This window comes from Melozone crissalis, unplaced genomic scaffold (assembly GCF_028551555.1).
Source record: "Melozone crissalis strain CALT ecotype California unplaced genomic scaffold, PUWL_Pcris_2 ptg000008l_1, whole genome shotgun sequence".
NCBI classification, from domain to species: Eukaryota; Metazoa; Chordata; class Aves; order Passeriformes; family Passerellidae; genus Melozone; species Melozone crissalis.
This window is the reverse complement of record NW_026535786.1, coordinates 19,540,688-19,563,669: the sequence shown is the minus strand read 5'-3', so window position 1 is coordinate 19,563,669 and position 22,982 is coordinate 19,540,688. Positions and strand designations below refer to the sequence as shown.

Genomic DNA, 22,982 nt, shown 5'->3' with positions numbered 1-22,982 from the left:
CACTCTTGCTGGAGTAGTCTAGTATGTTTAACCTTCTAAGGCAAGACTATTCCACTGTTTGAGCAAAGGTAGGAAAAGCATGCAAAGGGCAGGAATGTTTTTAATTGAAAATAACCTTCCAAAAAATTGTCTGAGAGGAAGTTTTTTCAAGAAAAATATTTTACAGACATTTGTTACTGTTTTCATATCTCCCTTGGACTGGGACTTTGGGTTTCTGGGAAGTGGCAGAGTTAGAGCACAGCAAATAAAAATAAGGGAGAGAAGAGCTGCTCTTTTTCTCAACAGGCTCATCAAAGCACAGTGAACGGAAATATTGTAAAATGGTAACAATTTGTCTCCAAAATAAAGCCTTCAAAGCCTCTTGCTTTTATTTTAAAAAAAAGGGTCATGAAAAAGCATGAGGGAAAGAGCCAGGAAAACATTTTGTAGGCCATCAAAGTGGGAAAAGGAACAGAAATGCTGTGCCAGTTTCAGACAGAGGCAATCAAGTAAATTTTCATGCAAGAAGGCAATGCATAAGGCCACAGGATTGCAAAAGGAGTCACAGAGAAAAATAAATTATTTCAAATTAAAATCAGACCAAGTACTTCAGGAGTCCCACACAGATTTCTTGCTTTGTAGAGCAAGAACTCACTGGACTGGTAAAGTGACCATTGCTTGGATTGCAAAGGCTGGAGTATGATCACTACAAAGGGGCACAGGATATAAAATTTATTTATGACCAAAAGACTACAACCAAAAAACCTGTGCACCCAGAATTAGGCTCTCTTTCTTAATGAGATTTAATGGTCTTGATTCCTTGATAGGGGTTAAGCGCTCCCTGTAGTGGATCACTGTAAAGCATTTAAATTTAATCGGTATGCACACAGTGCTAAAAGGAGCTAGAAAATTCTACACCTTAGAGAGGGTCCTGCTTCATGCTGATAATAAACAGGCTAAAACTTACCCCTTTCCAAAGAGCCATCCCTCCTGCCTACTCCAGGCACCCTAGAGCTGCCAGGAGCCCCAAACTATCCCAAAGCAGACCAGTAGCCAGACCAGGTGTTAACAGAGACAGACATCTGCCTTTCCAAAGCTGTGGCTGTGTTCTGTCCACCTATGACAGAGCAGCCTTTGCATCGCCAAAATGAAGACATGGTGACAATGCCCATGGCATGGCAGGATGTCACAACACACAGGGTGTCATGAGTGGCTTACAGGCCATGCAGGGCAGGTCAGACCTCAAGCGGCACTAGCAACTGAAACAGTACTTGCTACAGCCTCGGGATTAAGAGAAGCCCAAGGGCTGCTTCTGGCCACTTTTCCTTTGTGTCCTTAGTTTTGGCACCAAGAGTACCTCAGGCTGAGAAGTCCAGCCTACACAAGTATTACAACTGCAGACAGCTGTACTGCTTTACATAACACTTAAACTAATAAGAAGACAGATTATCTTCCCTGCTACACTTGCAACAATTAGTCCCTGTCATCACCAAGAACACTTTTATAATCAGGATTTTTCTTTCTACTGCCATCTTTTGGGAAGTGTTTAAGAAAAACACATACTTCAGCACCTCTTTGTGTCTTGCAGGTGTCAATGAAGGGAGTTTCTGCATGCACATCTAAGTTTTCCTAAAGGTGTTGAGATCTACTAATTCATAGAATGCTCCTTCTCCAAGAAATCCTTCAGACACAAGACATAAAATCCTAAACCATGCCATATTAGAATAAAATATATATAGACAGATTTAAGACTCAGTGCACCTTACAAAGCTGACAAAATATTTTTCTGTTTTTAGTACAGTAATTCAATTAATCAAAAGAGGAACTAAGAGTTCTCTAACCAGTAAAACTGGTTGATATCCTTCAGAGTAGTATTCTGGCACTTGTGCATATTTGGCCAAAGATTTAGGATATACTGAGTTTGTTAATTGTCGCAGAAAGAGGCAGTCTTCTTCCCTCACTTCTGCCTACTCCCACACATCTGATGAGATGGAGTTTAACAGTGAACTGTGTGGATTATTCACTTGTCATTTAGAGCCAATTGCTAGCCTGTGGCTTGTTCTCAAAGCTGTAGCTGGCTAACCCAAGAGGTAGTGAAATGGAAACTCTTTACACTTCTACCAGTGAGTATAATTCATAGCAGCACTGCTAGAGGCACCACTTTAGATTAAAACAGTAAAACGTTGTGATGCACTCTGCAAACTATTGTACCATAGTAACACACAAACAATTGTATCATGAAAATCTGGGCAACTTCTACTGCAGGGAGCCAGCACAACCTATCCCCAGACAGAGCAAGGCCAAGAATCATGAGTGACAGCTGAGAAGGGAGGTTTCCAAAGCAGGCCTGCAGTTCCCTATTCACACTGAGATGGAACCAGTAATCACCATAGTTCATTATCAGCACCTCAAGGTTCAGCCTCCTGATCACACACTTCTGAAGTGCATCACCAGTTTGCCTCCTGATCACACACCAGTCTGAAGTGCATCACCAGATTTTGTCTTTGCATTATTTTGGAGTTAGTGGACGGGCAGTAGATGTGAAGTGTTCTCACCAAAACAAAACCCAAATCAACAACACCCTTAGGAAATGGTTGGTTGACTATACAAGCACTTCCATGAGAGCCAGCCTCCTTTCCAGTGTGTTGTGCATGGCAAACCCATTGTATCTAATAAGGAGAATTTCTTGGATGGAGTCAGTGGCTGTGGCCTGCGAGAAGCTCCTTCTGCAGTGCTCAGTAGCACCAGCCCTGCAGAGAAGGAGCCCTCAGCACAGTTTCCACGTGGAACAAACAGCTGTGCTTGGACATGTTGGCGGCCAGGCCGAGGCTTGGTGCCAGCAGCACGATTCTGTGCTGATAAGCGGGGAGGTGGCTCTGCACTTTGATCACTTTGTGTGTTCCACATTACTGGGTCTGGCTTTGTGTGCCGATCACCGCTGATCACTGAATGGGGACTGAGTGGCAGTCATTTAAGTGTCTCCGTCAAATCTGCCTGCCACCAAGACTTCAGGCAAATTGCCCAGAAGAGAGCATTAGGCAGAGGATTTGAGTGCATGCTGTATGGCAGAGAACAGGAAAACACATTCAAAGGCAGGTATTTACTAAATCCTACCTATAATTAATTCTAATCCCATAATTAAAGTCGCATGCTTTTCTGCAAACATTCCCCCACATTGGACCTTCCTCCCCAGCCCAAGGTCAGGCACCAATTCGAGCAAATGAGTACATGCCACCAGGAAAGAGAGCTATGTCCCCGGGGACTGTGGTCACCCGGCCCGTGGTGCCCAACTTACTGATCCTTGTCACGGCTCCCTGCCATCTGACTCGAAGTAGCTTTCGGGCATTTTCCAGAAAACAGCATCCGGGCCAGACCCTCAAAAACACACAGAAACAAACCCGCCTGGAAATCAATCACCAGTGCCGAGCATCTTAATATCATCGTAAATTGTGAGCTTTGTGTCTGTGCTGAGCCAGCAGAGGCCTGTGTACAGGAGTTGGGGTCGTGATAATGTGAAACTTATCATGCCCAGATTTGCAGAGAGATGAGATGTGTACCTGAGCCCACATAGGTAGGCTTACAGCCCACTGGGCATGAGGAGGAGACTAAAGGCAAGATAATTATGTCTGCATGGACTAAAAATGTCCTTCTCATTGTAGCTGCTTCCACTGGCAGGGTGTGTTTTCACACATAGGCACACATAAATACCTGCACACAAGCAACAGATACACTCTGTTTGGAAGTAAGAAACTGGGGAAGCTCAAGGGTGCCATTTTCTTACAGAAGGCTGGGTGATCATCCAGAGTGAGCACACACATGAATGTGTTTGCAGACAAACTGGAGCAGAGGCAAGTGCTTTGTTTTTGGAAATGCATTTATAAATGGATAAACAGAGACCTCCCCCCAGGCATTGCAAGAAAAGATCATATCATTACCAGTGAGGCCAAAGATAGCTTATGGATGACCATTGGTTTTTAAGATGAAGCCATTTATTTAGATGTTATCACACTTCTCTAAGAAAGAAGCTCTAGGCACCTTTTTCAATTTAAAAAAAAATAGAAACAAGCATCTGCCATGTGTTGAATATTCCCCATTAGCAGCAGGTTTATGCATGCATGTGTTTTAAAATGTTTATTATGACAATACTTGTTATGACTGCCTTAGATTTAGTAAATACCACATGATAATCAGACACAGTTGTTAGACCTTGAGCAAAATATGATTTAATTTATTTTTAACATACTGAACAATAGCTATTTCTTGGTAATCTAAACTGAACACAGGCACTTGAGACTACTTTGTTTCCTTGGAGGAGACAGTGAAAAGGAGGGAGGGGAAAAAAAATAAACCTGATCTCTGTGGGAGAGTTTCTCAAGAAGCAAAAAGGCAAGATTACATTTACCATAAATCCTACTTTTCTCCCTACTGAATGCACAAGCCCTTATAGACACTTTAACAAGGTAAATTCTTCACCTACTGAAGAAACAGGTATTGTCTTCAGTGAAGCTTTAGGCACTGTTACAAGCAAAATGGTGCAGGACCCCAAACCTTCTGGGGCATAGATCAACCATCTTGTGCCAGTAGCATGGCTGGGTCTTTGCCCAGGGGCTGTGCTCCCCTGTACTGTCCTCCTGCTCTTCACTGCTGAAAATAAGATTAAATCAGTACAGCTAGTGTTAACTTGGGTTACAAAACAGGTTAGTTTTCAGAGGAAATCCATCTCAAGGTATATTTGGTTCCTTCACTCCCTGCTTTTATGTGGAATATGACTGAATTTTCCAAAATGAAGCCCCCTACACTGGTGTTTAATTAGTTTGCTGGCAAACTGGAAAACATCTGTCCAAATTATATAAAGATTCATTTGGCACAGAATGACAAAAGTGTGGCAATGTGTGCACTAAATGGTGCTTGAGCACATGCAAAATTATTTGGCATGCAGAAGGTTTTGTTTTTTCCTGTACCTGAAAACACAAGTTTCCACTAAAATTCAGTCTCTGTACAGTACAGGGTACCCTCAGATCTGTTCAGAAAGTACTACTGACTGACAGGTTAGTCTTCAAATGATCCAGAGATTAATTTAATGAAATCCAGAAATGATCCAGAGTTAATGATCCAGAGATGAATTTAAGCTGTGATGAAGTTTTGAAATAGTGTCTTTGAAAACTGTGGACAACAATGAGCTGGGAAATTCACTGCTCAAGTTGGTTACATTTTGCAGCACCAGTGCTGAGAACAACAAGCAACATTTGCTTGATTCTTGTATCTGAAAATGCCCCACCCTTGAAGTCACAATAGCTATTCACTGGATAGAAATAGCTTAGTTTTGTACAGGAACAAAAGCCTATATAGCTGCTCTTCTAATTTTGTGATGAGAATTCTTCCTAGAAAGGTAGCTAGCTAACAGAACTGGTTTACAAACGCCAACACCTCCCTCCCCAATTTATAAGCCCGGTGCTTAATCCAATGCTTTTCATGTGGTGGAGACCTTAAGAAAGACATGTATTTGGTGGGGGGGTCCACACTTTTGCAAGCACAAATCCATCAGTAGTTTAAGGGATATGTATTGTAGAAAGCAGGGACAGGATAGGTACTTGTTCCCAAAGTAGCCGTAAAAATGAAAACAGAAAAAAAAAGTGCTATCACTTTGTGAGGACTTCAGTTCTCTGTTATAAGCCCTTCTGTGACATTTCTTGAGCTGCCATGTACCTCTGTATATGAACTGGGTGGGGCCTGTCAGTGGAAACCCCCCAGAGAGCAGCTGTGCACCTCACCCACCAGCTCTCTGCAAAGCAGCAGGGCTGCTCCTTATGCACCTCAACACTCTGTTTGCCATTTCCATTGCATTATACTGCTTCTTGGATGTCTCTGTATGACAGACACTTTAGTGAGGTGTATAATGCTCCTGTGGCATTGGATACACTATTGTAGATACTTGGTAATAGGATCTGTTGTCAAGGTCACTCCAGAAATCACCCTAACCCCTTCTGATCTCAATAAAACACGCTGGAGAATGTAGCTTTTTGTCATCAATTGTTTTTAGTAGCACTCTTCTGTGAACAAAATCTCCAGAGTCACTAGGATTTTTATTTTGCAGCACTCATTTTCCTTGTGGAAACCAGAACACTAGCAAGGCCATTCCCCCAGTGCTGTAGGGAACTAGTCTCTGCAGCTTCAGGCAGCCCCTATAGAAGGGACCGCAGGGAAAAGATTTCAGGTCACTGAGATCCACACATGCCTTACGCCTGTTTGGGAAATACAGCAATTCAAAAGCAAGAGCTGGTAAGTTAAGCCCATGGGGGTAGTCCCTGGGTGTTTATCTTAGAAGTTCTCAGACAACCCAACCTTGGTTGCATAGTGATGACTTTCCTGTAAGAACCAATAAATCAAGGGCTAGTTTCCACTCTTTGCAAGACCACCTATGATTTCAAGTCCCAAGTGGATGGGCATCACTCTTTCCATACACTCTTTACATAATTACGCTAAAACAGCCATTATTTCATCACACCAATTTAAGAATTATGACTGCTGGTGCATTTTGTTTTGCCTCCTATTTCTGCTGACAAACTCAAATAGCCAAAGAAAAGTCCTTTATAGTTTTCTCAGGAGAACAGCTCTACCAAAGAGATTATTGAGAAATGTTTTCACTCAAGCTTTGCCTGTAAAAATGTGTTTTTTCAAGGATTCTCTCTCACCCACAGAACCAATCAGATACCTTCACACACAAGCAACTGAACACTGTGGTTTAGGATAATGTTCCTTCACCTCAAGTGTCTTGTCCCACCCTAGGTAAAGCAAAATGTTTGTTGTGGCTTAATCTGAATGTCTGGTGCAAAATGACATGTCACATTGTGGGAAAGCTCAGTGGCTCCTCTCCTCCATCTTCCTTCCAACATCCAAAGTTACAGTAAAACTTTGCTTTCTCCAAGCCCTTGGCTTCTCTAAAGGTTTACTCATACACTTATTAACCTGCCACAAATACACAGACACATTCCTATTGCTTTCTGACAAAAACCCTGGAAAATCCCAATCCAAAGTGAAATTATTGTTCCACCAACAGTCATCTTGGAAAGCATGTCAGATTGCATTATATGAATGCATTTGAGGGTGATCCCTAAATTGCTGGGATTTGGGTGAAGGGGGTGGAAGGTCTTACACTTTGGCTGAATCTTCAAAACAGATTTTTCTCCTTCTCACTCTCCTTGATTTCTGTCACTGTGAGGAAAACATCTCCTTTTGCTGTTCAGAAGCTCTGGAGGACCTTTCCAACATTTAGGATCTATAGGCTTCTTTTGAAAACCAAGAGCAAGATTTTCAGTAGCTTTTAGGCATTTAAAGATGCCCATAGTGAATGGGTTTCACTAGGAAACCCATTAAATGAGTTTCCTAGTTAGGTCTTCAAACTAGAGCTGTGCACCCAGGCATTCAGAAACAAACTGCAAGGCAGAAAAAACACACCTTCATCTTCTCTCAGTGCATAAATAACATTTTAGAGAAGCTGAGTAGGATGAGAGGAATGAGCAGAAACTCTGAAGGACTATCCCCGGCATCTCTCATGCTTCTGAGCAGGCTTTCCCTGTAGTGATGGTATCTGACAGCAATAATCCAGCGGCAGCACATATGACTCTACCACATCTCTCATCAAGACTAATTTTGTCTGATCCCTCCTTCCTTTGGGAGAAGGGGGAGATGAGCTGGACAGACAGTGCCAAACACAGGCTGTGTCTCCAGTAACTGCAGCAGATCCCAAGCCCCAGACAGCTCATGAGGCCCCAGGGGAGGCTCTGACCTCCTCCCACAAAGATATCAGCCAAATCACATCTAGCCCAAGGTTGTTCAGTAAATAAACTCCCACCTTCCACCTCAGCTAGTCACAGGCACCAGCCCAAGCCAAAATCAATAGATGAGAAGCAATCTGTCATTTCTAGGCCACACTGGTTGAGTTATGGATGAGTCAAAAACCACTACAGGAAACACAGATGGGGTGAGATCATCTCCTTCTCTGGAGCCCTCCTATCTCTACAAGTCTTGCCTAATCTCCCTCAAAATTTCCATGTGCATATACAAAACCATCTCGTGTACCTTGTGGTTGTGCCTGTTCCAGTGCAGGTGCATTGTGTGATGTTTGGCAGGGCCAGGCCAGCCTGGCACAAGCAACAGGAGCCTGAATTCACCTGACCAGCAGGCAGGCTGGTGTCTCCTGTAGAAAAGTTTTTTCAGTTATTTCAAATGCTTCCCACTCGCACACAAAGTCCATGTTTTGTAATAAAAACAAGGAGAAAATCTCATCCAAAGGAATTTTACCTATTTCCCCTTCTACTTACTCCACTGAAGTTATCTTTTTAAACCCTCCCCCCACCAAAACTGGCCACTAGAACAACAAAGTAGCCAAGATGCTAAATGAATAACCTCATTCTTCAAAATCCACCTTGCCCTTCATACTAACAGGTTTCAAAACCAGTCCTATATCATCCAGTATCTTATAATTTTTTAAAAGGTTTTACTGAATTTCTCCCTTCATACAGGTAATGTTTTTCCTTTGAGAGAGAGGCAGAGAGAATAGTGCCTCTCTATAGAAAATTTTCCAGTAACTGAAATTTTCCATGCAAACTTAGGTAGGCATTACCCTATTCAGCTGCAGAGAAGCAAAGGTGTTGCAATTTACTCCTGTACAGAAAGGAGGAGGAAGGCCAAGAAAGACAAGGGGGATATATTCCTGCCTCCCCCATTCCCCCCCACCCCTCCAAAAAAAACCCCAAAAGGTTGCTTAGGGTCCATGTGCCCAGATGAAGCTGCAATGGGTTAGTTCAGTCACCCCACCCCAGCCAAGCCACAATAACTGATCATGCACAGGCTGTCCTCCCACTCCAAAGCTCACCATTGAGCTTTAAGCAGAAATACCACATCCCAAGGCCCTAATCCTTTAGCTCACAGCAGCACAGCCAGCTGTGGGCTAAAAGCCACATTAAATTCACTGGAGGAGAAGCATTTGCTGAAATGCTTTGCTGAACAGGATGAGCAACTGTGCTTGGGCTTTAGCTACCCTTACAAACCCCTGTACATCTTGGCTCTGGTTTTCTTTGCCACATGGCAGCTGGTTAGTCCAAGAATTCCTGGGAGGGAAAGTGACTGTAGAAACTCAGCTGTGCAACATATGCTCCATCTAGTGTTTATTCGTAGTATTTCATTTTCTTAAAAGGTTTGGTTTGCTGTTAACATATATTTCCATCTTTTCTGTAGTTCATATGTCTGTAGGTGATCATTGCTGAAAATAACCTGCTTATTTCAACTACACCGTTTTGATCTAGCCTCCATTTACACCTTCAGTAATGACTATACACCAATTTCCATTTAGAGGTAAAATCTCATAGAGCAAAATTAAGGGAAAATGTTTTAAAAGGGCAGCAAGGGTTTCCCCAGGTGCTTTGCCAACACCAAGTGAATGGAAAATGTCAAACAGGAGTAAAACACAAAACCTGGCGGGCACACAGGGGAAAGTTTCTCCCCATAAATGATACTTCCCAGACATGAGGGCACAGTGCTGAGCCCCTTTGCCATAGACTGAGGTACTTTTTCGTCCTCTATGTCAATTCAGGCCGCTGGGGAAGGACAGAAAAATAAGCAGGTGACACAAAGCCCTTGCTGCCTTTTCAGGCTACCCTTATCACACCAGAACACAGCAGCTGCTGGGAGCAAGTCCTGACAAGTAATTTGGCAAAGCTCTGGAGCACAAATGACCTGGAAATGCACCCAGGTTGGGTGCAAGGCATTGCAGAGTAGAAAAAAGGAACAGTGGCAACAGCCATCAGGTTTGGCAACTGCCATGTGTATTTTGAAAGGGCAGGACTTGCATGCCAGATTTGGCTGTGGGCCTAAACACTCCAACACACAGAGTCTCTTTTTACCACATGCTATCCCCTAATTTACATTACTTGAAGAAGTTCCTGGTTCCTAATTTGCTGTTCATCTGATGGTAGTGCCCTTAACTGCAAAAAGAAAAGCCAACAACAGGTGGGACAAGAAGTCCCAAGCTAACATTTTGATAAAGAAGTAAAAGAAAGAAAGCCCAACCCCATTCTGTAGTGTTAGCAGGACTGGTGAGGTGCTGGGGTGGGCTGCCATGCAATGGGCCAGGATCTGCAGTGGGGAAGACCTTCAGAAAATAGCTGAACATACCCAGAGGAAGGCTTGGGTTGGCTGATCCTACCTGGAGTGGTGGCAGCCTAAGCAGGTCCACTCCTTCTGGGAGGAGGCCAAGAGGATCCCAGCCCAGCTAAGAGGAGAGCTGGCAAGGAGCTGTGATAGAAACAGAACAGCCCTTGGACACTGCAGCCACAGGGTACAATCCCAGGCACAGATTTAAGCTCAGAAACCAGCGCTTTCATTGCTGTGGAAAGCAGAAGGGGAACTGACAATACAGCTTCTTGGGCAGAACACATTTAGGAGATCCCCACATCCCCTGCCTGCTCTTCCCATGTGCCAGAGCTTGCAGCAGAGCTCCCCAAATCTCAGGTGAGAAGGCAGCAAACTGGGAGCAGGCTCCTGTGTGGAGTAACCACAAAGGGCTCCTCTGGGGTGGCATAAAACTAAATACATAGAAGGGCATTTGCTGTAACAGCAGTGCTTGAGTAGACCCTCCAATAAATCAGATACAGGCCTTCTGCAGGATATCCTCCAGGGCAGCACACAAACCAGGGCCACTTTGCAGAGATTTAGGTCCAGTTTGCTGCAGAAAATGAGAACAGCTTACCCTAATGAGGAATGCACAACATGAAAAAACATCTTCCAACTGTGTGTTTTGTGGTGCTTTTCATAGGTGATGGCCATGCTGCTCTTCCCCATGCAGCTGCTGGTAGTGGCTGTCACTGTTTACCTAGAGCTGGTGAGGTCTGCTCAAGGTGGTGCCTACTATGGGATCAAGCAGCTGCCACCTCAGGTGCCTCAGTACCAACCCCTTGGACAACAAGTACCTCACATGCCACTGGGCAAAGAAGGCATCCCAATGCAGCACCTGGGCAAGGAGGTACCCCGCATGCCCTACGGGAAGGAGTACCCCCATCTGCCCCAGTACAGGAAGGAGGTCCCACAGATGCCCATGCTCGGCAAGGATATGGCTCCCAAGAAAGAGAAAGGTAGGTCAGCATGTCCCTCTCCACTCCTGCATGGTCCAATCTGGCGTGCCATGGGGAAACTGAACATTGGAGAAGGCTGCTGCTGCAGGCTGGGCACAGCACCCTTGTGCCCAAAGGGCTGGCCAGGCTCATACCTGGCCACAGGTGGACAAAACAGGTTCAAGGGAGCTGTGGGGCAGCTCAGGGTCACCAGCACAAGACCACAGTCATCCTCTGGGCTGCAGCACAGCCTCTGAGCAGCCCTTCCTGCAATGAGCCACCAGCATACAGGTTTGCTCAGGTGCTGTTCAACTCTAGGAAAAGCCTTGCTGTCCCACCTGTTTGTAGGAGACCCTCTGATGGGGTTTCAAATGATGGCTCAGAGTCCTGTCTGGATCTGCTCCTACTCTCACTGGAAAAAGCAGACATATGAACTAAGAGTCCCAAGGTTTAAATTTATGGGAACATCACTGTTTTTGTCTGACTTTGTCCAGACCCTGTGATTTTGAGGTTTGCCGATAAAAACATACAATTTCTCTACAGACTCTGGAGTCCTCTTTCTGTAGGTTATTTATGGGTGTAACAGAGGCCATCCTGTACAGAGGATTAATGCACAGGTCTGCACGTACAAGCACTTTCTCTGTTCAGTAAAGGAAGTTTGGACAGTATTAAGGTATTTAAGAAAACAAAAAAAAAGTCCAAAATACAAAGGGTGACCAGGAACACCCAGTGTCATAAAATTCTTGAGGACCACCAGCATCCGTGCAAGTGCAGACAAACTGGGTAACTTTGTCTTACTGAGGCCCCAGCTAACCACAGCCTCCACTGACTTCAGAGGAAAATGGAAGATTTCAGGGCCTATTTTTGGAGTGTATGAACAAGAACCATTGCCTGTAGTAAAATCAACCTACCTCATGAGGAAAGATTTTTGATGTGCATAAAACAGAACATGTGCAGAGAGGGAAGGTTTCTGCCTCCCATAAAGCAGAGGTCTGCCCTCAAACCTCATCTCCTCTCCTTCCCCAAATCTCTTACTTCTTTACACATTTTAGAGCCAGAAAGAGTTTCCATTAACCCAAAAAGCAGCAGCTTGAAAAGCAACCAACCCCAGCAGCAACTTCCCTACCCTGACCTGCAAAGACAAGTGGTGACATACACAAAAATGCGGGTTTCAACAATAAAACCTTTTTCAAAGTTTGTAGAAGAGCCATAACTAGACATGGCTATGCCAAAAGAGCAATAGTGATTAAGGCTGCAGGTTTCCAGTAATACTCTAATGGGAACCAAAGCCTTCAGGAAAATACAGACATACCTTATGTATAAACTTCTTACTAATACAATCTAATTTAATTGATCTTGCTTATTTTCGCCCATCCAGAAAAAGCACTTTTATGCCAGAGTTCCTCCCACAGCACGAGAGCACTGAATTTCCTGCAAAAACTCTTAAAGGTAGATTGATCTACCTCAATGTGGGACAAAATGCAGATTTTGCTGTTTAAGATTGTCTGGGTAGAAAACACCACCAAAGCACAAATGGCTTTTACATATCATGCACAGTAATTACTTTGTGGTAACAGAAGCACACATGGAAGTTTGGAGTATGAAAAACAGTAACATCCTCTTTAATTATCAACACCAACCTGTAACTCACTAGTTGTCTCTGTCTACCACAAAACGACACGGCATCATTAAAAGCATATTCAATTCAAAAGCCTGTTTTTGGAAGGATGTGACTGCACTCACCTTTTATCTCTCCCCTTTCTTCTTTTCTTCCCAGAAATTCCTATGCGCAGTCTGAGGGGTGAGCAAGGTCCCCCGGGTGAGCCTGGACCAAGAGGGCCACCAGGGCCACCAGGATTACCAGGTCATGGTGTACCAGGAGCCAAAGGAAAACCAGGCCCTCAAGGATACCCAGGAATTGGAAAGCCGGGTTTGCCAGGGATGCCAGGAAAACCAGGGGTCATGGGGCCCCCAGGGCCAAGAGGGGAGATGGGGCCGAAGGGGGAGATTGGGCCCATGGGGATTCCTGGACCACAAGGCCCACCAGGGCCTCATGGGCTTCCTGGCATAGGGAAGGCAGGTGCTCCGGGGCTGCAGGGGCAACCAGGGCCAAAGGGTGAGCCTGGGATGAAGGGGCCACCAGGAATCCCTGGGATCCCAGGGCCAAAAGGGGAGAAGGGAGTTGGGATCCCAGGTTTGCCAGGTCTGAAGGGTCCACCTGGGCTTCCTGGTCCCCCTGGCCCCGTAGGACTGCCAGGGGTTGGCAAACCCGGCATGGTTGGCTTCCCTGGCCCACAGGGACCCCTAGGCAAACCCGGACCCCCAGGAGAGTTGGGGCTGCAGGGGCCTCCAGGGGCCCCTGGGATCCAAGGCCCCCCCGGCACGCCTGGTATTGGCAAACCAGGCCAGGATGGCATGCCCGGCCAGCCCGGCTTCCCGGGTGGCAAAGGGGAGCAAGGATTGCCAGGCTTGCCGGGGCCCCCCGGCCTCCCTGGGGTTGGGAAGCCAGGCTTCCCTGGGCCCAAAGGGGAGCGAGGTGTGGGTGGTCTGCCTGGGCCCCTGGGGCCGAAGGGGGAGAAGGGGCATGTAGGGCCACCTGGCATGGGAGGGCCACCAGGGGAACCCGGCCAGCCAGGACTGCCAGGCATCATGGGACCCCCGGGGGCCGCTGGTTTCCCAGGACCTAAAGGGGAGGGGGGTGCCGTGGGGCCACCAGGACCAGTCGGCCCCAAAGGGGAACCCGGCCTGCAGGGTTTTCCAGGAAAGCCAGGCTTTCCTGGGGAAGTGGGTGGCCCTGGGCTGCGGGGGCTGCCGGGCCCCACAGGACCCAAGGGGGAAGCCGGACACAAAGGCTTGCCGGGACTGCCGGGTGTCCCGGGGCTTGTGGGGCCAAAGGGTGAGCCCGGGCTCCCCGGAGCCCAGGGGCTTCAGGGCCCCTCGGGCATCCCGGGCATCGTGGGACCCAGTGGTCCCATCGGCCCCCCCGGGCTGCCAGGGGCGAAGGGTGAGCCAGGCATGCCCGGCCCCCCTGGCTTCCCTGGGGTAGGCAAACCTGGTGCTGCAGGTCTGCAGGGACCCCCGGGAAAACCTGGGGCGCTCGGTCCTCCTGGCCAGCCAGGGCTCCAGGGGCCACCGGGCCCCCCCGGGCCGCCAGGTCCCTCGGTCATCATCCCACCCACTCCACCAGCTGTGGGACAATACCTGCCTGAGGTGGGACCAGGGATAGACGGCTTGAAGCCCCCCTACGGCTACAAGGGCAAGAAAGACAAGGCTGGCGGCATTGTTTACGAGATGCCTGCATTCACGGCAGAGCTGCTCACGCCTTTCCCCCGAGTCGGGGTGCCCGTGAAGTTCGACAAGCTCCTGTACAACGGCCGGCAGAACTACAATCCCCAGACAGGAATCTTCACATGCGAGATCCCCGGTGTCTATTATTTCGCCTACCACGTCCACTGTAAAGGCGCCAACGTGTGGGTGGCGCTGTACAAGAACAACGAGCCGCTCATGTACACCTACGACGAATACAAGAAGGGCTTCCTAGACCAGGCTTCGGGCAGTGCCGTGGTGCAGCTGATGCACGGAGACAAGGTTTACGTTCAGATGCCATCCGAGCAGGCGGCAGGACTCTATGCCGGGCAGTACGTTCATTCGTCTTTTTCAGGGTATTTATTGTATCCCATGTAAAGCAAACAGACACACACACACCCAACACAAACACAAAATCAAAACCTTTCTCCTCTGCTTCTAACTTTTATACAACAAAAGGTGCATTTTATGACCATTTGACCATCTTGTACAAAAACAAAAATAATAAATACAAAGTTTAACATTATGCACAGCTAGTTATAAAAAAAGGTGTGGCAAACATATCTAAAGATGTATATCAGGTTCATAAATAGTTGTTTTGCACCCAAGGGGGACATATTAGCTGTACATTATATATTTCTGCAATGCCATGCTTACTTAATTTCATTCACAGTACTTCAGTACTAAAGTTCAAATCAGTGTATGTCACTCACTCCTGTTGCATTGATCATAGTTATGAGACGAAAAACAGTGACTTAAAGCAGAGTAGGTCAGTCTCTAATTATATTTTAAAAAATTGAGAGGCTTATTTGTCTGGGTGGGGGTTTTCTTTGATTTTTTATAACTGGTCTACCTGACAAGCAAAGGTTCCCTTAGCTGGAGACTTTTATTTCCCTTCCCCTGTAATAAAATAATCCTGCATGTGTGAGTTTTTTTCCTGAATAATTTATTTATGATGGAAGAGAAATCCTGATAGCATGATCATTCCCCCCGAGCCTTCTCCAGCAGTCACTGGACCTAAAATGTCACCAGTGCCTTCAGGAGGCACTGGCTTCACTTCTAAATGCCACAGCACTTAAAAAGTCTCTGTTCCCTATTCACACAGCTCAAGTAGAGGAGGTAAATCTCCCCCATTTATTTGTGCCACATCATTGAGACATTTTAGCCAACACATGGCCATACTTCCAGGTGGCATAAATTTGCTTGGATTTCTGTGCTTGTACCAAGAATCCACTTAGCTTGTCAGAAGAAACACCTATTCTGCCACTCAGCAAAAGCTGAATCAGTTTGCTTTTCAATGACTAGGCAAAGCAGAAGTAGCTTTGTTTGCTTAACTGATTTACTGCTTGAGATCAACCAATAACTTTACTGGCAATACTGATCATGCAAATTTATCTGAGAACTTGGTTCTATCTAAAAACTGATTTCCAATCCTTATTTATACGTTACCAGTTGTCAAGGAGAACCTGCAGGCCTCAATACTTTTCTGTACTTGAGGACAGTGACTTCTGTGCATGAAGTCTCTGCTCATCAGTGGTGCTAAATCTCACCTCAACAACTGTTCTGTTTCCAAAGGGCAGTGGACCTTGCTGTGGTTCCCTGTACAGTGCTGCACATCACACATGGCTGCACTAGTTCAAGGAGTTAAGGGCTCATCACTTCTTCAGTGTCTTTAGCTACCACTACTGCTTTTGATTCAAAAATGAACTAGATTTTTTCATGTAGAACTAAGATTGGATTTAACTGGCATGACCATTATTTAAATGCAGAGTTTAATGCAGTCTAACATTGACTAAGGACTCCAGTGATATAATGTGGTGCTTTATCTCAGAAATTTTATGGAATGGTGGCAGGAATCGACAAACAGTTTACCAGACACTGGTGACTTCAGTATGTTCCCAGAATATATGAGATACATCAAAAGCAAATAATTTTGTATTTAAAATTTTTGTACTGATTTGAAAGAAATACCTTATTAAATATCTTTAAAAATAAAACCAAAAACCAATTCTGTCTTCATTCAGAACTATCAGAAGGAACATTCATCCTGCTGAACTCATTTATCAGACCACAAGGGCTCTCTGAAACCACTGACAGCCTGATAGAGGGGGGGAAATTAAGAGATACACCCTTTTCTCTAGTTCCCATCTCCTGGTAAAACATGCTGTAAGCCAGAGAGGGAACACATCCCATTCAGTGGGAGGGCACAGCAGGGTTTGGGGGGTACATGAAGAGGGAGGGACTCCCTCAGGTAGCCCCTGGGGACAAATACTGCTCAGCATGAGCCAACATGGGAGTGCAGCTGAAGAAGGCAGAGGGACAACCAAGGAATCAGCCACAGAGGCTGCTGCTAAGGGCTTCTGTTGCCTGAAAAGGCAGAACTGGCTGCCCAGGATGAGAGGTGCTGGCTCTCCTGATGTGGTTTCCTCACCTCAAAGACAAGCATTTCCTCCAAGCTGGCAAACGCCTGAACTGTCCATACTGAAAGACATGCACTGAATACCTACTCTGCCAAAGAATTGTTATCTGAATCTCCCTTGGACTCCCTGAAGCCTTCAGCATCTCATTTTTACTGCACAAAGGAAAAATACTGCACTCAGCATCTCTCTATCTAAAGCCATTTTCCCTTTCTGAAATTTTTTATCGCACACCATCTTCGTTCTTCATCTCTTATTTTAGCAGTCCCCCACCAGTTCACAGTAAGACAAACAAGATTCAAAATACAACGAAAAATTCGAATTACAAGGATGCTGCTCTTGATCTTACCCACAAAAAACATGTCTTAGCTATGGTTGTACTCTGCCTGGATCTCTAGCCACAGTACAACTCAGCCCATCTAGGTTCAAAAACTTTCAGCTGTTTGCTCTACAAAGCACTGAAGTTTGTTCCAAAACTTGAAACCATATCTGACAACACCATTTACTTGACACATGAATGATAACAGCCCTGGGCATACCCACACATCCACACACACACAGAACACCAGCCTTGCAAAAATAAGTCTGAGGTCACTGTCTTTAACAGTTTATTCACAGGAAAATAATCTCCTTCTATATGTAGCATTCAAAATTTCATTTGAAACAACTCGAAGAATTCTTCAAAATACAGGTGGCATTTCAAAGACATATAAAACTTAAGACAAATAGCAAATAAAATAAGTATTTCCCAATACCAAAAACATATGCTGAGCTTTATATGTTCTTAAAAATCAGAGTCCACTTAAAAGTGAAGGTATTTATACTCTTCCCCCAGAGCATTGCTAAAAAGGAAAGCATGGCATTGGAAACAAGAAGTACCACATGCTAATTAAACATCAAAGTTGTGATTCTGTATTATTATCACCTATATAGTCACTGGAAATATCTGGAATACATTTAGGAACATCTCCTACACACTCAGATTCATATTTAGTGCAATAGTCTGCGACTTCCCTTAATTATTACAGCAGAGGAAATAAGAGTTTCCCAACAAAGAAACCTCCAGAAAGTCTGAGCCAAACAGAGCTTTCAGCCAACACATGTCATCCTGCCTGTTTTGTGCATAGTTTGGTATCTTAGAGCTGTGACTATCTGACAGTGCAGCATTTTGAGATGGCTGGCAGATAAAATGCAGAAGGACCTTTGCTGTAAATTCAGCAAGCTGCCAGAGAACATGAACAGAATAAGAAGGGAGGAGAACATCTTACTTCAGCTAGAAAAATGATGGGAGACACTGGGGACCTACACAATTACACCATTATCAGACACATAAATAAAGCTGGCAGCACCCTGGGATTCAAAACTGGCAGCTTCACTCCCGATATGATTGAAAAAAAAAAAAACCAGATAGCTTTTAACGGGAAGTTTCAGTGCAGATTTCATTTTCAAAAACAGCAAAAAGGTAAAAAAAGTCCTAATAGCAGCTCAGGCCCAGAAACTATCTAAGTATTTGATGTTAGCATTATTGTTTTATTCTAAAAGCCCCAAGTCTTTGGTACTGCAAAACACCTCTGAAAATGTGTGCCCAGACAGAAGAGACACTAATTTGTGATCACTGCTGAGAAACACACTACATATGGGTGTTTCTGCCTCTGTCCTTGAGGCAGAGCAGCAGGAATGCTGTACGTGAAGCAGGTGCTGGAACAGGGCTGGTGTACACAGGATCCTACAACTTGTGGGGAGAAAAATTCATGACTTGGCTCACTGCTTATAATAGAAGAGAAAAAAGCTACTGGCCTGCAGGGCTTTCAAAAAAAAAAAAAAAGAGAACAAAAAACCCAAACAAACAAAAAACCCAACAACAACAAAAAAACCCCACCACAAATGCCTGATAGTTCATCAGCAGCATCAGCTCTTGGCTTGATCCTGAGGGAACAGTTTCATTCAAAATGTTACCCAGTCACCCAGGGACAAAAACTGCAGTGGACTCAACACCCCTGGCAGGAGCACAGAAGTGGTAGAAAAATATCCCTCAAAATACCGCTTAATTTGAAAAATAAGTCAGCCATACCATGGGAAGGCTTATTAGGATATGAAAAGAAACAGCTGATATGGATAAATGCTTGTAGAGAACATATTAAATTCATTGAGAACACCACACATTATTTAAAAAAATATTTTAGGGAGATCAAAAAGCTGATGTGGCAAAAGTGGAAAAGACTAAAGGAATTTTTTTTTTAAGTACAAAGATTTTGGGAGACACCATTTGTTTGTCATGAGGCTTCTATTTTTTTCCAATTATTTTGATCTGCTACAGCTAGAATCCAAATCCCATCCTCCCAAAAAAAGCAGAAAACCTACTAGAAAAATTGGAGAAGGAATCAGTTGAGATTAGTGGGAAGACTATCTCTGGAGATGAAATAAAGCAGAGAAAATAACCACATCTTCAAAAGCAGAGCTCCCTACCCACTTCCTGGAACTGGAGACAGGGGTGGAGAAGCAGAGGGATGCAGTCTGCACCATCACAAAAACTCTCCTCACAGTGTCCAGAACATATTCAACAATTCCTGGAAAAATACCCTCCTGGACAGCTTCCTGCAAGATGTTACATGGATGCAGCTGAAATGTGGCAACAGCCATTGGGAGAGCAGGGGGCTCCAGCTCTGGAAGCAACCACAGGTTTTGAGGGTGAAGGAGCAGCCCCCCACTTCTGCTGGCCTTGGCTCTCAACACATTCTAAGATCTCCCAGGGGCTTCTATGCAACAACAGCTTGGAGAACACTGCTATGTCTGCAAAAAGCCTTGCCACAGCAGCTTTTGCAGTGGAATTACTACTGTCCGGAGTTTAAATCACTGTAGGTCTGGGGCTGCAGAATCACATACAAACCTTTTTAATTAACTGAAATAACCAGGAGAAATGAATGCTGTTAGAGACACAAAGGCAATAATGTCACTATTTTCTTGAGTGAAACCCCACGTGTTTGTATTGAGATTTTCAAGCTAAAATCTCTACAAAGTCTCAGGAAAAAGTAAAGGAAATACAAAAAATTAAGAGCCCTTCTGCCAGTTGGTGAAGACCTGATGATTTCCTCCATTTCTACCACCAGTGTCACCTGGGGACATGATCCCCTCTCCTCCACACCCCGACCTGCCACCCTGCACACAGCTGGAGTACAGCTGCAGCCAAGCAACATGCAGCAGACAAGACACCATGGCACACACTGTCCCTTGCTGGGACACACCTGCATCCTTCCCCAGCTCATGCCACAGATTTTTCTGACATCTCAAGTTATTTCAGGTATGTCCAGCTTGCTTGAAACAGACCAAAGCTCAGGAATCACTGGGTGAAAACACAAGCCTCCTTCCCTTCAGCTGTGGCACCTCTCCAAACCACACTGCCTTCCCCCTAATTCCCAAATGGCAATTCTTCTACATAGCTGCAGCAAAACAAATTGTGTTCAGCAGTCTTGCAATCCTCACTTTCTGAAAATAACAAATACCCTGGTTTATGTTCATATTGTGATTGTATGCATTACTCCTAAATGTCCTCTCTATATAATTTTATAGAAAAGCAACCATGGTATTCCTACCAACTTCAAAGACTTTTTTAAGTGGACTTATTTGCCTTTTCTTCAGGTTTGATTAATAAAGATAACCACAAAATCATCCAGAAATTCTGCCATAATTAAAATAAAAATTTTATATAGATGTCCTGTGAGAGAACTGGAACTGCACATGGTTGCTCTTTGACAGCTGTCAAGCTTTTTCCCAAGCAGATTTCATTTATTCACAGGCTTGTCAGAGACAAACCAATACAGGAAATATAGACTTCCCATTAAATGTTTCAACTAAAATCTTGAGCAAGTTCCCACTGCTAAATGACTTAGTTCATCCACACACTTCAAACTTAAATGTCAACACAGAAGAGGTAAACAGATGCCAAATGATAATTCAGCCAAAGTACATCCTGGATATTCCCTACCACACTCTAATGCCAAAAATGGGAGTATTCCTTGTTTGTATTGATGTATTACAACATCTGAGGAAGGAGATTGTCCTCATTTGGAAAAATCCACCTGTTTTTGAGGAAACAAACAAAAAAATGCATGAGATGCTGTCCTGGAGAACTAGGACTCCAACAAACATTGACTCTAAACTCAGGCATAAACATGTTTGTCCAATCTTTTGTTTCTATTGTGCTATGGGGGCTGACACAGGTAGTTCGGACAGCTCTTCAGTCTTCATATTCCCTCTTTTTTAAGTCAAGTCAGCAACTGTAAAATTTACTGGATGCACAGCACAGGGAGTATTATTATTCTATAAAATGTGTACAACATTGTCAACACCAACATCTCCACAAATCAGACAAAGGGTCTTCACCTTCGGCAGAGGCAGACAGAAGCCGAGAGTTGATGGTCAGTGCAGAAGCTGTGGCTGCTCGGCTGAAGGTGGACATCCTCTCCTCAGGAGTATGGCAGAACAAAACCTGTACAGTCTGTATGTTCCCCCTTCTCCAAAACACACACTAATGATTTAGATGCATAGTTTTAAAGCAATTTTCATACAAGAAGACAAGATAGTCATGACTTTATGTCCACCTACTGAATGAACACCGGTCATCTCAGTCTCTTGACAGTGGAACTCTTTTGGAGGACAACATCAGAAACAAAAGTATTCCAGAGAATTAATCATTTGGAAAGTGATGTACATCACATTTTTATATATCCCTGATACTTTCAGTTGAAAGTTTCATGGTTTCCCCACTATTAAATAGCTTCACAGAAATTCAGTTAACTTTGTTTGCAACAGTCCATTACCCTCAGTTAAAAGCTTTTGCCTTGATGAGGTTTCTGGGCTCCTTTAAACAGTAAACAGTTATGTTGCACTTAAAAAATAAAAATGTCATACAAAAAATAAACATTTTTCAAATCTTGAAAATAGTGATTGTTCTTTGTATTTTCCATTCAGCTTTCACGTCAAATTGATCACAAAGTTCTTGTCTATAAGCTTCTTCAAAAATTTCTGCTCGGCGGTGATGTTGTGGTATTCATTCTAAAGAGATGTAAGGGAATAATAAAATGAATTATGAAATCAAATTATAACCAGCAGCACCACTTGGCCATTCCTTTCTATTACCTGGGATACTTGGAAGATGCTAAGAACAGAAAAGGTCTGGGGAAAGACTTCTTAGCAAAGGCTTAGCACAGTTTCCCAAGAAAACAAGATGCTCAAAACTAGATTAGATATTTCCGTAAGGACACAACTGAAAAGGATGACCCTTTGGTGATAAGAACAGGTGAAATGTGGGCTCACAGAAATCCTTCCATTATTAACTCTTCCAAATCCTTGCCCTGCTTATTCAGAACAACAGCTCTGTAAGAACATTTACAGCACAAGCAGTAAGAAAATGAGTAATTGTCAAAGCTCAGTGCAGGTTCTTGAAAAAGCACATCAGGCACTTCTAGTTCAGATGCATCCTGCCAATTAGGTTCAGCAAGCCCAAAGCAACCCATCTTCTGTGCTGTATCCAGGTTCTCAAGGAGACCACTAAGGTTAGTGGAGGGCAGCACAAGGAAAGTAAATTTACTTAAAGACACTGAATCCTGTAAATAAAAATTAATATAATATGTATACTGCATAAAAGATTATACAGATATAGTATGGTATTTGCAATTTATTGCCACTAAAGAACTAAAAGGAACATTTTTGTTTAATAGTTTGTTTTTTGAAGTTTTGAGACTTCAGGAAACTTATGGATGTCTATTCAACTAATGATCAGCCTTACTCAAACTTAGTATATGTTGAAGAAAAGCACCTGCAAAGAAGACCCTCCAAAGGAGGACAAGTTCAGTGTCAGAGGAAAATTATCTCAGAATAGCAAGCATCTAGGAGTTCTGAGAAAAACATGAAAGGCTCCTATGGGCATTGTCTCTACCCTTCCTCTTCAGCAAATGGAAGAGGAAGAAAATGGCACCCATATGCTCTGGGCAAATGACCAAAGAAGACTTCACACTGCAATGAAGAGCTAAGACAGGGTTGGCTTGAAATACAGAGATTAAGACAAATGAATACCAGAGCAGAGACATAAAAGAAAACAGAGGCATGGCCTTAGCAAAGCAGGAAGGAAGAGAAGGCATTCCTGATACTTTCCAGGCTCCTGCTGAGTTGTGCT

General features: G+C 44.3%; 2 protein-coding genes across 2 annotated transcripts in view; one reads left to right on the top strand and one right to left on the bottom strand.

The window, feature by feature from the left end:
* The window catches only part of COL8A1 (collagen type VIII alpha 1 chain), a 71,271-nt gene extending 54,899 nt beyond the window's left edge, over positions 1–16,372 (top strand). Inside the window, exons 3-4 of the mRNA XM_054269715.1 lie at positions 10,793–11,108; positions 12,865–16,372. Of these exons, the coding sequence (XP_054125690.1) occupies positions 10,796–11,108; positions 12,865–14,771 (2,220 nt within the window). The 5' untranslated portion in view covers positions 10,793–10,795 and the 3' untranslated portion in view covers positions 14,772–16,372. The remainder of the gene's footprint in view (positions 1–10,792; positions 11,109–12,864) is intronic.
* A 1,022-nt stretch (positions 16,373–17,394) lies between these two features.
* The window catches only part of ST3GAL6 (ST3 beta-galactoside alpha-2,3-sialyltransferase 6), a 43,400-nt gene continuing 37,812 nt past the window's right edge, over positions 17,395–22,982 (bottom strand). The window contains exon 12 of the mRNA XM_054269921.1: positions 17,395–21,862. Within this exon, the coding sequence (XP_054125896.1) occupies positions 21,782–21,862 (81 nt within the window). The 3' untranslated portion in view covers positions 17,395–21,781. The remainder of the gene's footprint in view (positions 21,863–22,982) is intronic.